Below are 19,414 nucleotides of genomic sequence, written 5' to 3' on the forward strand. Positions count from 1 at the left end.
CCAAGATTTCCTTTTACCCAGCAACGTTTCACAGCTTCCTGGGGGATCCTAAGGCCAATTCCAGCTATTGAAAAATAGCTCGGTGGTCCCCTTCTGCTGCTTAACCAACATGGCAACCACGAGACTGAAAAGTGTTGACCATTTTATACTTTTTAACTGTTTTGAGTACACCAATTGGGTACCCATTGTGCACTGCATGTTGCCTTATTTGTTAGTGTGAACAGACTTATAGACTCAAAATAGCAAGTGCAAATACATAACTATGTGAATTGAGATGCAGCCATGGACTCCACAAACCCTCAAAAGTGATATTAGGCACCAAGACATTGAGGCCACTCCTCAGCGTTGTTCAAGGACATCCCCCAACAACCTATCACCTTTTTTATGGTTTGTTCCTCCTCGGACAACTGTGGGTATCTACCCACTCAATACTGTTGGAAGTGCCCCACAGCCCTTGCCGCGCTATAGTCTTCTCCCCACAATTATTTGGCCCTTGTCAAAGTCACTCAGATCTTTGCCCCGTCTATTTCTGAGTTCCACCTTGACTAGGAAAAACAACTATTTCCTTGTCGACAAATATATTCCAGACCGTGAATGTGCCATTTTTATGAGATAATTAATAATAATTTATTTCCCTGTAAGTGGTCGTAATGTTTGTCTCAAGCATATGTGATGATATGGTAAAATGTCTGCAAAATTAAAACATTGCCATAAAGTAGCCCTGTTTATTTGATTAGTAACATTGCTCATAACGGTTTAATACCCAGAAATTGTAGGGATAAGATATAGTAAACATGGTCTAAACTGTGATATTTTTATATTGTCCGCCATGTCAGCCACCGCTAACGAGGCACATCTCCTGCACAATCTCTCTTTTAACAGTTGTTTTGGGGACCTGTTGTGTTCACCTCTTTCAGCATGCACCCGATTCCTCCTTCTCCCAATCACCACTTTGTCCTCATCAGAGAACCAACAAAGAAGAGACAGAGCAGACCCGGAGAGTCAGTTATAAGTCCTGCAGTTCCAAACTGCAACGAGCTGGCAGCGTCAAAGACCTGATCAGTAGATTCTCTGGTCCGGATCACATCATGTCTTCGGGTTCTCCACAGAGCCCTTCTTCTGGAGCAGGACGACTCCCAAAGTCTTCTTCTGTGGAGGTCCTCAAGTCTTTATTTCCATCCACGCCGAACTGCACCAGAGAAGATGGGAGTCCAGTTCCCAACATTACTGTGACTCCTCCATTCAGGGAAACCCCTCAGAAAGGTGTTGAATTAGCTCAAAAAGGCACCAGAGACAGTCCGATAACTGCCAGAATTGATTGTCCAGTAGGGGGAAGCACTGCGAAGACTGATTCAGAACCAAGGAACAAAACATACACCACAGACTCTGGCAGAGACTCAGTGGCTGACTCTGGCATGGGATCGGTAAGAGAAAACAAAACTGACTGTTCCGATGTCCTTGCATGAAATGAAAAGCTCTGCATCTTCTCTGCGTGAAGATGGCACGGCAGGTGTTTTAAACGCATTTCTTGCTTGAATAAACCTCCGTACTAATCCGCATGGTGACTCAAAACCTTGAATCCACATTAAGATTTTACAGTACCTTCACTTCAATCACTGATCAAAATGGCCTCAAACTCACTGACAGATCGAGCAAATGGTACTCTTCTCTTTGATTCTCCTGTAGCTGAACTTCTCGTTACCATTTTTTCTTTGGTCTAAAAAAATACCAACCCTTCCTGCTATGATTGTTGATTTTTACTGGATGGAAAGTGCTTGAAACAGATGGAACCTTATGCTGATTTTTGCATTCTGTTCCCTTTGAATTTCTGTTTAAATCGTATTGTGTTGTAATAGTTTCTGCCAAGGTGAGATGAAGTCATTGTTTTCACAAATCTTGACCTGACCTGAAATCAGAGCAACAAGTTCCAACTGTGTGTTTCAAGCCCATTGTGTGTCTCTTTTCATCGCCAGAAACAACTTTCTCTCCTGCTTGTGCATATTGATTAGCTGCTGCCAGATTATTACTTTTACTCAAGTTCACTTTCACATCACTTTAACCTTTTGGAATGGAGTGGACCAAAGGAAGTCACATTGGCTATTTAACTTTGGTTATTTAAAATCTGTATTTTTCACTTATAGCTAAGGATCCATTAGTCAGGAATCAAACAACTGACAAGGAAAGAATTAGCTCCTGAGCATAGCATGTAGCAGTTGTTGGGGGCCAAACCAGAGCTTAAAGAAGAGTGAAAATTAAACTTAGGCAAGCTGCTGTTTGCCAACATGTCAGCCAGAACAACTTTAGAAGGTGATAATAAATTAGCGCTGTGTTTTTGTCATATCTTGTGGATCTAGTTGCCAGAAAAGACTGAAATGACAATACATGTTTTGCAGTAAACTATACAGTACAGTCAGGCAGTTTAATTTTAGTCTTTTCTTAAAAAAACGTTTCCCTGTCAAAGTAAATCAGTGTGAATGTGTCACTTTACCTCATCTTGAATGTTCTTTCAAATTGCTATATTTTGTTATCTCCTCAACCTCCTTACCTTATTTTACCTGATTGGGCCATATATTCATTTTCTCACAGTCACTCACTGACAAAAATGGCACGTGCATAATTCATTGCCAGTGCTGTATATTTGTGTAACAGGTCTCATTTTCCCCCTTTAGCAGATGTATTTTTGTTTTATCCAGATTTATGTCATCCCTGTTTCCCCAACTTCTGCCCCTGTCTTCCTCAGGAGTCAGAGTTTGATTCGAACAAACAGCTGGACAGCCCTTCAGAAGAGGAGCTCTCCACACCCAGAGTGGTGTCAAGCAGCCAGAACCCAAAATATCAACTGTTCCTCAGCAACGAGCTGAAGACCAATGGGTTGAGTGGCAGAGATGCAGATGGTCCGGGAGGCGGCGGGTCAGTAGGGGAGAACGGCCCCAAGTTGGCCCCATTGGAAACTAACCGGCTGGGGCTGAACCACTACCGAGGGTCCCTGGAGTCCTTGGCCTCACGGGACTGGGACACTATGTCTGACAGGGTAGGTGAGGCAGACCATGGCTTCTGTTGGTGTGTGTTTGGTTGGGTTCAGGGAGATTCATTATATATATTTTTTAATGATAATCAGAATCTGCTTTGCTGCTGGGTAACTGGGATTCAACAGAAACAGCACCAGTTATTAAACAGTGCCCTCTCCTGGACAAAACAGCTGCAAGGCATCTCATTATCAAAGACCTGCAGGACTCTCAGTCTTGTGAAACCGAAAGTTCTTATTTACTTAGTCAAGCAAAAAAACATCTGGGTGTGTACTGAAACTTAAAGATTCCCTTCAGACATGTTTTAAGATGGATATACTGTAAATACTCTACTTTGAACAATAATTGTGGTTATGTGTTTTTTCTTCAAAAAACAATTATCTTTAAAAAAATACTTAAAAATACATCTTCCCTTTATCCTTCATTGAAAATATCAGAATCTATACATATGCAAATGTATTTCATTTCTAAAGTTTAAATGTCGGAAACAAGATATGTTTCTCCACTGTAAATTCCATTGTCAGTATTTTGTGCACTGGAGGTTTCGAGTTTCCACATCATACTTGTGTAAATTGAATATTGAACCATGATCGGCCATCAAACGATTCGTGACATCATAACTAATTTTAGAAGTCCCACCCCTTAAAATAGGATTTTCAGTGCACTTTCCCCCTTCAGCAGAGTAATGTAAAAAAACACAGCTTTTAGTGTTAAATTCTTCACATACATCAACTAGTGAAGCTTAAAGTATATTTTTGAGTGGAGAGGGACTTCAAAGGGCCATTTTCCCTTAGTTTATTATTCCAAAATGCAGATTTTCAACTCTAGGAAAATCTTGGAGTTGATTTGTATTGGAAACAGGATGAAATCATCTCAATGCACTGGCACAATGATTACTGTTGTCTTATCTTGTACTCTGTTTTTAGATTCCAAAGTTGCCAAATATTCCAACAATTGCAGTGTGTAGGTTTCTTCATCATTTGAGAACTTATTTATCCCAAATCTATTTAGATTTTTAAAACATGGACCTTTTTATTGCAAAATGACATAAAATACAGTAGAATGTACAAAAATAAATATCTATTATTGCAAATAACTAAACTGACTCGTCAGTGATTTATCACATATTTTTCTAAATTCTACAATATTAATGTGATAAATGTATTATGCATCATTTATATCACATCATTTTGATATAAAGTTATTGAATTGGATTTACTGGTAATCAAACACCATTTAAAAAAACAACAACATTTTATTAGTGTTCAAATGTCTTACATTTACAGGGTTGTTACTAGATATAGCTGCATTTTAGCACATAGCATTTGCTGCAATCCCGCTGCTGTTTATTTCTGTTTAATGTAAAGTTATTTGGGCAAACCACAACAACCGTGGCTACATTTGTGCTGTTGAATTTGCTGTCAGTATGCTCTAACATTTTAAATTTTTTCTTTTATTTCTGGTTTTCTTGTGTCTCACCTTCTGCCATCAATTTAAAGTAACATACCGGTGTGGCACTGTTTGTGTTTCAGCTTGGTGTCATTGACAGCCCTCCCAGGGTGTTCAACAGTCCATACATAACGTCCACCTCTGTGGAGTACAAACCCCTTCACCGAATGTCCGAGTTTAAGGTTTGTGATGTGTCAGCAAAATTGTAAAACCATTTCCTCAGACCAATTAGTTGGTTTTATTTCATCAGCATTGTAGATTTAGAAATATTTTTGTCACTTCAATGTACAGTAAGAATGAATATGAATATTATTATACTAGAACCTATGTGTTTTGTAACCTTAGACAATCAGTATGCATTTGCAAATGCAAAACTGATGATTTACACAGAATAGGAAATCAGAGCAAGTTACTAACTCTCCCCTGTGTTTCTCCTTATCTCCACACTCAGGGAGGTCTGTCTCCTGCCACCTCAGAGATGAACATGTACAGCTTCAACAGTCGCAGCACCAGTCCAGTAGGCATTCCCACGCCCACCCTTGCCTCCCCCCGCCCCCGTTTCTCTGCCTACGACACTCTGAGGAGAAGGGCCGAAGTGAACAACACTGTACGTTTACTGACACATCCACACACACTACGACACTTCCTCACCGTGTAATGTGTTTTAATATTCACATTACATGTTCTGCTACAGGTGGTACCTAACCACTACAGCATGCGCTCTGCCACTCTGGGGGCACCCAATAAAAAAGACTACATAGAGGAACTCACCAAGCAGCTGGACAGCTGCCAGAAGGTAGACCTGATCTGATCCTTCTCTTTGTGTTTCAAACACATGTAGTTCTGCTATATGTTTGTCGTTTGTTACCACACGTACCGTAAGAGTCCACACACGTCCAATGGAGGACGTGAACCTTGGAGATATGTAAACTTCGATGATGTCGCAGCCAAGTCTTTGTATTTTTAATAGTTACAATATACACCATAACATAACATTATTCAAGAGAAGAAAACAGTATTTTAAATGGGGTGTCTGTTCACTGCAGCGCAACCAGTTCCTGGAGGCAGAGAGTGTGGAGATGGAGAAGGAGAGGAACCAGATCAGGTCAGACATGATGTGTTATTTTACTTTTTATGTACTTATGATGTGATCAGTACACTGCAAAATCACCGGTGAGTGGAGTTGTTTGTACAGTATCTGTAAATTTAAACCACAAGAAGCCAGTTGCTTTTAGCTTGATGTTAAGGTTAAGGTTGATGTTAAGGCTTGTAGAATTTTTGTTACGTTGGTTTCAAGAACTCACTGACCACAGCCTCAGTAGATTCTTCTTCACTACAGCAAGTTCCTTTTTAACCCCTCTTGTTCTTTGGCTTCCCTGCTCGCTGTGTAAACACATGAGGTTTGGCACATAACAGTCTGATCACTGTCCTTAAAGGTTTGAGATGCGCGGCCTGCTTGTGAACAATGAGGACCTGCTAAGGACCAACTCTCAGCTGACCAATGAGCTGAAGAGGATGAGAGAGCAGATGGTAGAGATGGAGAGAGAGGGCCAGTCCATGGGAGAGAGATACAGAGAGATGGAGGTGTGATGGAGAGTTGGATGTATAGATCGAAGGATTTTGTAGTTATGCGCACATGTGCATGATTGACTCTTGACTTTTGCTGTGCAGATTGAGGTGAAGGGGGCCCGGGACATGATGGTGGAGGCCAACACTCAGGAGTATGCCTTCAACTTCCTCCAGCAGTCACTCAAAAACAAGATCCAGGATGCTGAGGTACACAGAGTTACACCAGAGCGGCTAAAATGAGAAACTGGAATGAATTAATGATGCAAACTACTTGACTGATGGTTCAGATCACAATAAGACAAAGTACCTTTTATCATAGATTAGCATGATTTTCTGTGTATATCTGCAGTAAACAGAAAAGCTCCAGTTGAAGAGTGTAAAGTTGAACTAAATGCTTTGTAGGCATTCACAGCAACACTGTAAAAATAAACAAATATTTGAAGATACATGTTTTTATCTTAAATTATATTTATATCTAAGAAATAAAACAAAAATCTATATTTTAAAAGTTTTACAAGACAGTGGAAACAAGGTAATCAGGTTGCCTTAAGAGGCCAAACATTTGTCATTTGGTTTACAACAAAATAGTTTCTGATTGCAGACGAGCTGAGGACTTTTGAGGGACAAATGAAAATGTTGATTTTGTATGTTTTAACAACAACTCATTGTATAAACATCCTAATATAACAAGTAGAAGGTTATCCTTTCTTAGAATGAGTTTCTGGAAATATTTGAAATTTAGTTTTGGCCTTACATTTGACGCAAACATTATCCAAAACCTACTTTTAGTTTTTAAAATGTTCTTTCTTCTTGGATGTTGTTAAACTAATGAAACACCAACTAACTAACATATATGTGTGTGTGTGTGTGTGTGTGTGTGTGTGTGTGTGTGTGTGTGTGTGTGTGTGTGTGTGTGTGTGTGTGTGTGTGTGTGTGTGTGTGTGTGTGTGTGTGTGTGTGTGTGTAATATCAGGAGAACCTGGAGAAGCAGACACAGCATGCTAAGACTCTGGCTGAGAAGTTGTGGCTGGCAGAGAGACAGCTGGAGGAGCTGGAGGTCGACAAAGAAACCAAAGACAAGAGGACGTCTGAACTTAGCAGCACCATCGTTAGACTGGAGATGGAGGTACGGACATGAACAAATAGAGACAAAGACAGTTACTTCAGTTACATATTTTGTGGGCTTGAGTTGATAAACAGCCATAGTTTTCTATAGAAATTCTTTTGGAAGAACTTAGTAAGTTCTTTCAAGTATGAGTCGTAAACAGGACAGAGCTTCATTCAAACTGAAGTAGATATTTAGAAAGAGGGTTAAATGATGGAGGATTACATGCTGAAACTGAAAGACTCACGAGGGTACACTAACAATTCATTGAAATGAACCAATTAGATGTATACCAATTTAACATTTCTAATGAAAATTGATGGGAATGTTAAATTGGTATACATCTAATTATACATCTTTTCCACAAAAATTTCAGTCTGTTATGGGGTTCTTAATTTTTAATAGAAAGACATTTAACTAATTCCGTCAATTCAATTCAATTATATTTGGATTGTAAAATATATTTACCTTGGTCCCTGAGCTCTTACCAATTACACAATAATACACAGCAAGTAAACAAATTACAAAACCAATTCTGGTCATCAAAAAGAGGTTCATAAAACTTCTACATGTCTTCTAAAATGAATGCTTCCCCATAAATATAGTATTGTGAGCTGCCCAGAAAAAGCTGTATGCATGTGTGTGGGTGTGTATGGATTTAGAGATGTACAGCATACAGTAAGTTTCTGTGTTTCCAGGTGGGAGAAGCCCTGCAGGTGTCCACACAGGCTGCCGCAGAGCTGAACCTGCAGCAGAAACTGCGTGAGGACGCCCAGCTGAGGGTGGAGGAGCTGGAGGAGTCTCTGCTGGAGAAGGACCAGGAACTGCAGAAGCTGCAGGCCCTCGTCAGCAGACTGCAAGGAGAGGTACATCCACCTGTTTAACACTTGAGTCTCTGCTGAAAAGTTTAGGCATGTCACACTAACATGTTAAACATTAGCCTGTTAACACACAAGCTAACATGAGACTGTTAACAGACTAATATTAACTCAGGCTGTAAACACCTTTGGTAAAACTGCAGCCTCAGGGTGTTTGTTTGTTTTCTGCATTTTTGTGTGCAGGTCTCTGGTAAACTGATTGATAAGGAACGGACGCTGGAGGAGGAAATCCAGATGAAAGAAAGGCTTCAGCTGCAGTGCAAGCAGGCCGAGAGGACGGTGGATGACCTCACCATGGAGCTACAGAGCACAAACCAGGCTAGAGATGACCTGGCCAAACAACTCAAACAGGCTCAGGTACAAAAACTTTTTCAAGCTAAATCAATTATCACATCAGCTTTCCTGCTAAAAAATTCCTTCTGAAGGAGCCACCAAAGAAACGTTCACCAGGGAAAAGCGCCCTGCGACTGTACATTTTCAATCTAAAATATTGTGATATGCAAAACAATATTTTTACAGTGAAACACAAAATGACTATTTAGGAGGTTCAAAAAAGAAATGGAATGTCAAAGTGTTCTTCCTTTTTTTATGTTGTTAAACTTGCGTGAAAAGAAAAAAAACAAAACATGTTACTTTGTCTCTCAATACTTAATGATTTCTACTACTTTAAAACCTAGACACAGATTTATATTTAACTTTTTTTTTTCGTTCTTTCGAGGACTTATTTTGGGTAAATAAAATAAATACAAGATGTCTCCATTTAGTACATTACATATTTGTAAACAATAATGCATATGTATATACCAGTTTAAAAAAGATAACCATAATTAAAGCTTATTTATTTTGAAGAAACTTTAAAAATCATTTCCCCAATGTTTTATCCTTAAAGGGAACTCCTGCTGTTTCCAGCCCAACATCAAGGAGCATCCACAGTGTCTTAGTGCACATGACACAATGATTTGAACAGAGATGTCCACTTGAATTAATCAGTCATGCAAACCCTCAGAATTTGGGGTTAATGTGGTATTAATTATGCAAATCCTGTTTAGTAGTCAGTGTGCTAATTCTATAATCCCAAATATACGTATATGCGTCACCATTTCTGAAGATACTTAATCTGTCCCATTTCTAAATAACTTGAGTGAGCGACAGTTGACATCATGAAGAGTGACCACAAGCTGTCTTGTTTGTTTTTGTGTTTGTGTGTATGTGTGTTTCAGGAGAAGATGATCGATCTGGAGAGTGATCTGGAGGAGCTGCATGACAGCGAGCAGAGATGGGCCGCCAAGCACAAGAGAGCAATCGAACAGGTAAACACGCTGGAAGCAGGAAACAGTTCAGCTAAAAATTGTTCTGACAAATTTGATCTTTTTGGGTATTGATACAGTTTAATGTTTGCTGACAGACTGAGCAGCTGCAGCTGAAGCTGATTCAGGAGAAAGATCTGAACGACCAGCTGGAAAGTGAGAGGGATGCCAAGGACAGACAGGTAACGTGTGTGTGTGTGTGTGTGTGTGTGTGTGTGTGTGTGTGTGTGTGTGTGTGTGTGTGTGTGTGTGTGTGTGTGTGTGTGTGTGTGTGTGTGTGTGTGTGTGTGTGTGTGTGTGTATTGAGCAGAATATTTCACATGAAACTTGTCAGTGCTCTCTGCGGTACAAACCGGGAGACACTGTTTTTAAATTAAATCAGACTGGATTCAGGAAGTACTCAGACCTCTTTACTTTTTGTGCTGTAGATTTCATTTAAAATTAATGCAATTGGTATCAATCCACTCCCATCAATCCTCTCTCGATAACCTATAAAGACAGTAAAAATAAATTTGTAGAAGTTTTTCAAATTTATTTAAATCAAAAACTGAATTCTTTCATTTATAAAAGTATTCAGAGCCTTAACTCTGTACTTTGTAGGAGCCCCTCAGTTACAGTTTCACATCTTTTTCGCTAAACCTCTAATAGCTTTGGACACCTAGATTTGGGCCCTTCATCCCATTCTTCCTAACAGACCCTCTCTAGCTCTGTCAGATTGGATGGGAAGTGTCTGTGAACTTCCATCTTCAGCTCTCTTCACAGATGTTCTGTGGTTTACCCTATGGGCTTTTGACCTGTCACCCCAGTTCAAGGTGAACTCTCTGCAGCAGGTTTTCTGCAAGGATTCTCTCTGTATTTGGCAGCATTCATCCTTCCTTTAGTTCTGATGAGTCTCTCTGTCACTGCTTCTGGGAAGTACCCCCATAGCATAATGTGACCACCACCGTGCTTTATTGAAGGGATGGTATTAACACGTGATAAGCAGTATCTACTATTCACCAGACATAGTGCTTAGAGTTCTGCCAAAATGTTTTTTGACTCATTAACCCAGAGAATCTGGCATCTTTGAATCAGAGCAGCTTCGGTCCGGCTGCTCTATCATGAAGGGCAGCAGGTTCCTCCATCTCTGACTGACCGCTCGCTCAGTTCTTCTTCACCTGTCTGCCCAAGGCCCTTCTGGCCTTGTTACTGAGTTATTCTTGATGTCCATTTCAATGAAGAGTCCTGGTGGTTACAAACTTCTACCATTTACAGTTATTGAGGCGACTGTACACAATTGTATCACAGTTTTACTTTATGGGGCCTCATATACACACATCTGAGCCTTTCTAACAATTTGCCACAGACAAAATCCAGTGACGTTATAGACCAGAAAAGCCTAATTTGGTCCTACGGGCCAAGTTTCTTTCATTTGATCCACCAAGGCATTTGACAAGCTTGAGCGCATCCTCCTTACACCTTAAGTGCTGTAAAATCCTAACATATTGATTACGAACCATAAATTTTGTGCTGCAGTACATAATATGAGTTTCACGGCAACGTACCTCAGAGGGCTGTAAAGTTTCCATACATCTTATCTACAAAGAATAATAGTATTCTCTTTCTCTCCTGGTGCTGTAGTGTGTCTTGCGTCACTGACTTTGGGCTAACAGGACTGACAGATATCGAGGCAGTGGTGCACTGACGAGAGAAAATTTGGAAAAAATGTGCAAATCAACTGTTTTTGATAAAAACAATTCTTCAAAATAATACAGTTACTATTTTGCATACATAAGAGTAGTGTTTTAATTATTCTGAAATGTTATCTCTAATTTACAAGGTTAGTTTTGCAAAATATTTTACATTTTAATTAAATGTAATTTTACATAACAAAACATACAGATTAATTTGAGCTCTTCATTGGAAAGACTTTGGGCACCTCTGTTTCAGACACATCTCAATTTTTATTAAAACAAATTACACCCAACCACAGTTTGAAATATTTCATGAATAAGCAAAATAGATAAGAGTGTAGTGATGTGAAAACAGTAGTGACAAATCACTTAATGAATATTGATATAAACATGGCATTACATTAATAGCATTGTTTCAAATCTGTACATGTAATGACTGGTTAAGTGCTTTTCATCTCTAAACAATTTCTTTCTATGCATGTAGTTGCGAGAGGTGCGCCTGGAGGTGGAGGAGCTCCAGAGCTCCAGAGTTCAGGAGGACGTCATCTCCAGGGCAGAGAGCAGACTCAAGGAGCTGGAGAACACTCTGAGGACCGAGGAGAGGTCAGTCAGAAAACAAAGAACCTCTCAGCACGGGCAGCGGACAATGAATGTGCCATGTCTGTCCGTATGATGAGGTCCTCGGTCCGTATACTTTCACTCCGGTCATTTGGCTCCTTCGGTCCTCGTCGATGAAAAATAGACACACCGTTGACTGACATTCCAGTTTTTATTCTACTCTGATGAGCACATAAAAAAAATACTTGTTAATGAGCACTGATAATACAGACTGCAACCAGACCTCACATGTCATAAAGACAAACAAACGTGTACCATATTATTAGGTATGCCAGTATCAAGATCGGCAGGACATATTTGGAAATTATTTGGAAAGAGATCAGGTGAATGAAATGCAATAGAGGTCCTGCCAGCTGGCAATCGAATCGGTGACTCGCTGTCTAGGGCATTTGGGACCGATGTGATTCCCATTTTCAGTAATATGATCATCTCTGTGAGCTTGACAGCAATGATGGGCCTAAGTTAAATTCCACCACAAACTGGGAAATTAATCTCTTGAACTGTAATAATATATCAAACAAATTCTGCCACTTGCTACTGCATATTTTGAACTGAATTGTCCCTTTAATTTTGATTTCAGAGTAGATTTGTTAGGTTTATGCTCAAGGTAACATGAAACTTTACACGGTCATTTGTTGTTGAGTTGAGTTAAAAAAAATTAAAAAAATTAAAAAAAAAAACAGTTCAGCAGACTTTGCAAGTAAACAATTTGAACAGTTTGACTTGTTCTCAACACTTAAATATTCTGATGGTGATGCTGCAGTTGGTTGATCTTTCATTCACTTTCTAAAGAGGGAAAAAACTAAGCTGAAAGAAAAGCTCATCACACCTCTCTTTTCACAGCATGTGCACATGAACAGATGGTTACTAAATATAAATGATGTGATAATAGCCCATAAAGCAATGTTTAGAAGCGATGCACGATATGTAATAATAGCCCATATACAGTGCATCCGGAAAGTATTCACAGCGCTTCACTTTTTACACATTTTGTTATGTTACAGCCTTATTCCAAAATGGATTAAATTCATTTTTTTTCTTCAAAATTCTACACGCAATATCCCATAATGGCAAAGTGAAAATAGTTTCTTTAAAATTTTTGCAAATCTATTAAAAATAAAGAACGAAAATATAACACATACATAAGTATTCACAGCCTTTGCTCAATACTTTGTTGAAGCACCTTTGGCAGAAATTACAGCCTCAAGTCTTTTTGAGTATGATGCTACAAGCTTGGCTCCTATTCTTGGGCAGTTTCTCCCGTTCTTCTTTGCAGGACCTCTCAAGCTCCATCAGGTTGGATGGGGAGCCATTTTCAGATCTCTCCAGAGATGTTCAATCGGGTTCAAGTCTGGGCTCTGGCTGGGCCTCTCAAAGACATTCACAGAGTTGTCCCGAAGCCATTCCTTTGTTATCTTGGCTGTGTGCTTTGGGTCGTTGTCCTGTTGAACCTTCGCCCCAGTCTGAGGTCCAGAGCGCTCTGGAGAAGGTTTTCATCAAGGATGTCTCTGTACATTGCTGCATTCATCTTTCCCTCCATCCTGACTCGTCTCCCAGTTCCTGCCGCTGAAAAACATCCCCACAGCATGATGCTGCCACCACCATGCTTCACCGTAGAGATGGTATTGGCCAGGTGATGATCAGTGCCTGGTTTCCTCCAGACATGACGCTTGGCATTCAGGCCAAAGAGTTCAATCTTTGTTTCATCAGACCAGAGAATTTAGTTTCTCATGGTCTGAGAGTCCTTCAGGTGCCTTTTGTCAAACTACAGGCGGGCTGTCATGTGCCTTTACTGAAGAGTGACTTCCGTCTGGCCACTTTACCACACAGGCCTGCTTGGTGGAGTGCTGCAGAGATGGTTGTCCTTCTGGAAGGTTCTCCTCTCTTCACAGAGCAACGTTGGAGCTCTGTCAGAGTGACCATCGGGTTCTTGGTCACCTCCCTGACTAAGGCCCTTCTCCCCCGATCGCTCAGTTTGGCCGGGCGGCCAACTCCAGGAAGAGTCCTGGTGGTTCCAAACTTCTTCCATTTACAGATGATGGAGGCCACTGTGCTCATTGGGACCTTCGATGCTGCAGACATTTTTCTGTACCCTTCCCCAGATCTGTGCCTCGATACAATCCTGTCTCGGAGGTCTACAGACAATTCTTTGGACTTCATGTCTTGGTTTGTGCTCTGACATGCACTGTCAACTGTGGGACCTTATATAGACGGTGTGTGTCTTTCCAAATCATGTCCAATCAACTGAATTTACCAGGTGGACTCCAATCAAGTTGTAGAAACATCTCAAGGATGATCAGTGGAAACAGGATGCACCTGAGCTCAATTTTGAGTGTCATGGCAAAGGCTATGAATACTTATGTACATGTGATTTTTTTTGTTTTTGATTTTTAATAGATTTGCAAAAATTTCAAAACAAATTATTTCACGTTATCATTATGGGGTATTGTGTGTAGAATTTTGAGGGAAAAAATTAATTTAATCCATTTTGGAATAAAGCTGTAATATAACAAAATGTGGAAAAAGTGAAGCGCTGTGAATACTTTCCGGATGCACCGTAGTACATCACTTATAAACATTGCTTTCTTAATAGTCTGCAGTCCGGTATTCTTGATATTGTTGTTGATCATTTTCTGATTTTGGATTGTTGGATTATAGCTGTTTCCAAACAGCCATTAATTTCTGTTCAAGCAAGTTTAAAAAGTTTGAAAATGAATTTTGACTGTTTTGAAAACAATGAAAAAACACCCTCAAAAATTTGCAGAACAGTTCGCTTTGATATGAACTATATTTTACCACGGTATTGGTTTTGCTTATACTTACAGCTAGTGTATGATTAGACTGGCACGGCCTTTTAAAGTGTGTGGTTGGCTGATGTGTGTGTTTTGTGCAGGAACAAAGCGACTCTGACCAACACCATCAGTAAACTGGAGAGGAGGATCAACGAGCTGAGTGATCAGATGGAGGAAGAGCACCGGATAGCAACGGAGCAGAAAGACCTGGTAACATACGCGCGCACACACATACACACACACACACACAAAGTGTTACACATACAATTTCTCTCCACATGAGGGCAGTAGAACACTGTTCTGGAGGCAAGAGGCAACCCACAAACCTCCTATACATTCAGTCAAATCCAGCCACTGGTCTCAGTTAAATATATAATTTCATGATGAAATCGTCATCAGAACCAAACTTCAACTAAAAGTTTGTGTATTTGGAGACTATGTTGTGTTTTTTTAGTGTTAAGATACGAGAGGATGTACTCTTTTTGAACAGTGGAGTATTCGCATCCACATCACAAATCAGTTCATAATTTGTGATGTCTTGCATTGGAATGGATCAAATGAAAAGTGAAAGTGAAGGTGTTTTTATGTTTTTACTGCTCACACTAACCAGAGCTCTCTGATTGGTTCTCCAGATGAGCCAGAGGATCCGTTCCCTAAAGCGGCAAGTAAATGAGGCAGAGGAGGAGGCAAGCAGAAAGGAGGCGCAGTACCGGCACACCCAAAGAGAGCTGACTGAGGAGAGGGAGACGACCAGCCGACTGCAGAGACAGCTGCTCGACCAGCACCTGCAGAACAAGTACAAACTCCACACACGCACACGCACACGCACACGCACACACACACACACACACACACACACACATACAGAGACAGACAGGTTGAGGATAATACAATCTCCTCTGGTAGGCCTGAATATGCCTCTTTGATATTAAGCAGCAAGTCCCTTTAACTGTTCACATACAGTAAAATATCAGTTATTATTATTTCTCGTATTTATCTTTATCTATGGCTGCTATGGTTACCAGAGGTCAGTTCAGCAACATACAGTAATTTCTCACTTTCCTCTTGTGGTATCAATGCAAAAAAAAAAAAAAAAAATACATCTCTTGCCCTCTTATTCACATACCATGCCATAATTTGGGGGGTAAACAAATAAAGCATCATCTCTGTCTCTAACAGGCGTAAGGAGAACCTGTCGATCCGTCAGACTCTGGATAACCTGAGGTTGGACCTGAGCGTTGACGAGGAAGACGACGATCAGCTGCAACAGAAACAAACAAACAACGTCACCAAAGTCTAAAACTCAACTCTACATTCTGTCACAACAAAAAAATGAATATACATTCATGAAAAAGAAGCTTTTTACATTAAAACACATCCCTAAATCTAACCCTAGCTGAAAAATATGCCGATTGTTGTTTTGTTGGTATCGTCATAAAGTAAAAAACTAAATCCTATTTGTGCCCACCAGGACCCTTTTTTTCTCCTGCGGTATTGGCTGAAATGTTTTTGAACTATTTATTTTACGTTGGCTACAATCTCCAATTAATTTCTGAAGAAATTTACAAACAAAAGTCATAAAACATGGTGCCAAGCATTGAAACAAAGAGAATCTCATTATGTATTTATTACTGAAATCCCTACTGTCCTTACTGTATTTTTTTTTTCATGTACACAGTTTGTTTATACTACTGTGCCCTGACTAAACCTCTCACGATTGGTCTTTAAATTACCTGGGAGTGTACCAGTTGTATTCCATTTTTATTATATTTTTCTGTAAAAAATATTGTCTAGTAGGACTTCTTGTAGCTCACATACGCTCCACCCTCTGCTGGTGATTTCAAGGAACTACAACCATAACCACAGCAAAAGGAAGCTCCTGGAGGACAAAGCCTCTTTGTTCGCCTCGAAATATACAAAAGAATCACGATCCGCTTCTTTGCCACAGAAAGAAAATGCACAGTAGTTTGATAGGGAGATATTTTTACACATCAAAGAAAATCTCACTAGTGGCAGTAATGATATGGTTTTAAGTAAGGTGCCTTAAGGTGCCTTGTACTTTTTAATGTCTTCCACTAGATTGCTGAATTCTGTTAGAGTAAGCTTTTAACAGTTAGAAGTACATTTTGGAGTGTGAATTTTATATATCATCCAGCTGCTCTAAAGTTTGGTGGCCTTCGAGTCCTCAGTTTGGTGAGGATGGGGATGTTAGGTTAGGTTAGGTAGTTACTTTATTAATCCCCGAGGGGGAATTTTTTTCGCTACAGCAGCATACAGATTTATTTTTCAGTTCTCAAACAACAGTGTTCAACCGACTTCTCCAATGGCTCTTTGCTGACCGTTCTTTAATAATGAGGGATTTTCTGTGCTGAAATCACATTTATATGCAGTATTTGGTTGTATCATATTGCAGGGTAAGAAACATAACAAGGTAAAACTGCACGGAATGGTGGGAAGTTATTGTAGCAGTTTTTGATTTACACAATTAAGAGATTATTTATACTGAATGTTTTTTCTAAGTTTATGTTGTTTTTGTGATTTGAAAATGATTGCGTTTGCTGTATTTTCACTTGCTTGTGGGGCAAGCTTTTAAATTTAGAGAATGACATGTTGGATGATTTTAGAGTTTAGTTTCTTTATGGGATTTCTATTAACAAAGACGACAAAAAAAGATAGAATCAAAAAAAGGAGGAAAATCTCTGTTTACACTTTGTGTTATCCAAATTCAATCAAACCACAGGACCAACTGAGGACACGTTACACACATTTAGTTACACAGTACGTGTTTTCTCAAAATACGCATGATACTAAGGGAAGTGTGTTGCATACACACAAAGTTTGTCGGTGATATCCTGTAATTATGAATTATAATTACAAGAAATGATCTTGAGGAATTCAGAAAATCCTTACCTGAAAATCATGGGGTGTTTTAGAATTCTGCAGTGTCACAGCAGTTCAGTCATGGTTGGCAGTATATCCAACGGTGCACAGCAAAAAGAAACTGGTAGTAACTACATCTGTTTTTAATTTGTACACATCCACAGGTAAAAACACAGGGCTCATGTTGCAGCCCATAGTGCAACTCACTCTATCCTTGTAATAATGAGAAACGGTTAACGTTTTTAACGTTGCCATACATACAGTGAGATGCAGGGTTCTTTCCTGTTTGCGCACATTTTTGAAAAATAAGTACACTAAATTAGCTATTAACAGCTTAATTTGCTCTGTACCATTGGATGAGCTGTCACTGAAATTCTTCCTGAATACTGAAGAATGCTAAAAACCAGAAGATTCTCAGGCAAGTTCTGAAATGTTCCACTTCCTGCCTCATTATTCTTGTACATTTTCAATAGCAAGTCATAATTATGAGATAATGCATTTACACAAAAAATTGGAGACTTTGTGGTTGTGGACATATGCTTTGTGATTCTTTGTACCAACTGTTTAATATTCTGCATGCTCTTATTGAGGAGGACATACTGTAGTTTTATTTTTTGGTTGTTTTTTCAAAAGTAAATCTAGCGCACAGACAGAAACAAACAGAACTGGGACATCTAGTTCAAATCATGAGTAGAAAATTAGGTTCATTTGCTTGTTCTATTATTGAATATTGTTAATATCCAAAAAGTTCATCAGTGCTTAAATTTGAAGGAACCTCAATTCCTCCTGATTGAGTAAACTGAACTCAGTTCTGTTCTGCATGTTGGTTGCTTGCTTGAAGGATGATGGTTCGAAACACGTGAAGCTAATATACACATGCAGTTTGAATTCTTTATGTTTACATTTGTTTTGTTTTGTTGTTTTTTGGAGATAGGAGTGCAAATCACATGGTCTCTTAGTGAAAGGGTGTTGTAGCTCAGCTATAATTACTACACCACATCGTGGTTTTTTTTTTTGGGGGGGGGTGTTATCTTTTCTCGTAAAAAAAAAAAAAAAAAAAAAAATATTAACACAAATGTAAAAAGAACTAAAATTAGTTCTGAGTTATTTTTGTAACTATACTTCACATTCCCACTGATTTTGCTGTTCTCGGGTATTTATTTTTATTTTTCATATTTTCTCTTTTGGTAAGAAGTTTCTTAGGACAACATACAAATAAATTCTTCCACACTGTCAATTTGAGGTAACGCGTCTCTTTTTATGATGACAAATTTACTTTTACGAGCATCAATAGTTTGAAACACTGCTAATGGTCAACTATTTTGCCTACATGGGTTTCATATTGTATTTTTCTCCTCCAAATATGAATTAAAGAGCTTTGGAATTTCATAGAATTGGCATCTTGATGAAAACATTTTCAGAGAAAATAATCGTTACATCAGGCAATACTTTACAGAGTGTATAAATTGGATATCATCAGCATACAAATTATACAAATCAAGGATGTCTATAGAGGCAAAATAAAATAGGTCACAAGTCTTGAGGAATTAAATAACTTGTGACTTGATGGGAAAAAAATAGGAAGAAAACTACCCATGTGCTTGTATTCAAGGGGGACCATGTATCTAGTTAATGTGGTGGTTTTATGCTTAAAAGTGACTGAAACAGATTTTTCTTTTCATCTAAAAGAAACATCAAGATTAAGCCATACTGACCTGAGATGTTGAGTTACACTTCAAGTAAATTATTTTTAACTGAACTGGATCATTGCACCCATATTTCTCCTGCCAACCAGTGTAAAAAACAAGCTCAGCAGATAGGGGATTTACAGTTTTTGATCCTGAAAGGAGCACCATGATACTTTTGAACATGGCATCCACAATAAAGCCTAAAAAAAAAAACCGTCCTTAATAGTTAAATCAATGAGCTTAGTGTGATTAACTCACACACATAGTGGTGAGGTATAACAACAACAAACACAAATGATTCCAAAGTTATTATAGTACTAAGTCATCTTTAATCAGCTGTCAAATCTCACAACGCCTGTATGGCTTTACTACAAAGTCAATCAATCATCATCTATAACAAATGCTTCAGCTAGATAAAATGTAAACAAC

At 39.1% G+C, this 19,414-nt stretch overlaps 1 protein-coding gene across 2 annotated transcripts in view; it reads left to right on the plus strand.

Annotated features, from left to right (window-relative positions):
- The window catches only part of LOC138625491 (myosin heavy chain, embryonic smooth muscle isoform), a 67,546-nt gene extending 49,012 nt beyond the window's left edge, over positions 1–18,534 (plus strand). For both annotated transcript variants that reach the window (XM_069706449.1, XM_069706457.1), the window contains 16 exons: positions 2,741–3,031; positions 4,559–4,657; positions 4,927–5,082; positions 5,170–5,271; positions 5,522–5,580; positions 5,912–6,059; positions 6,147–6,251; positions 7,018–7,170; positions 7,848–8,015; positions 8,211–8,384; positions 9,248–9,337; positions 9,433–9,516; positions 11,492–11,610; positions 14,519–14,627; positions 15,050–15,213; positions 15,597–18,534. In XM_069706449.1, the coding sequence (XP_069562550.1) occupies positions 2,741–3,031; positions 4,559–4,657; positions 4,927–5,082; positions 5,170–5,271; positions 5,522–5,580; positions 5,912–6,059; positions 6,147–6,251; positions 7,018–7,170; positions 7,848–8,015; positions 8,211–8,384; positions 9,248–9,337; positions 9,433–9,516; positions 11,492–11,610; positions 14,519–14,627; positions 15,050–15,213; positions 15,597–15,717 (2,142 nt within the window). In that variant the 3' untranslated portion in view covers positions 15,718–18,534. The remainder of the gene's footprint in view (positions 1–2,740; positions 3,032–4,558; positions 4,658–4,926; positions 5,083–5,169; positions 5,272–5,521; positions 5,581–5,911; positions 6,060–6,146; positions 6,252–7,017; positions 7,171–7,847; positions 8,016–8,210; positions 8,385–9,247; positions 9,338–9,432; positions 9,517–11,491; positions 11,611–14,518; positions 14,628–15,049; positions 15,214–15,596) is intronic.
- The last annotated feature ends 880 nt before the right edge of the window (positions 18,535–19,414 follow it).

Source organism: Brachyistius frenatus, unplaced genomic scaffold, assembly GCF_029030835.1.
Source record: "Brachyistius frenatus isolate BFR_SWC_R1_liver_20210118 unplaced genomic scaffold, ASM2903083v1 Contig_3, whole genome shotgun sequence".
NCBI classification, from domain to species: domain Eukaryota; kingdom Metazoa; phylum Chordata; class Actinopteri; family Embiotocidae; genus Brachyistius; species Brachyistius frenatus.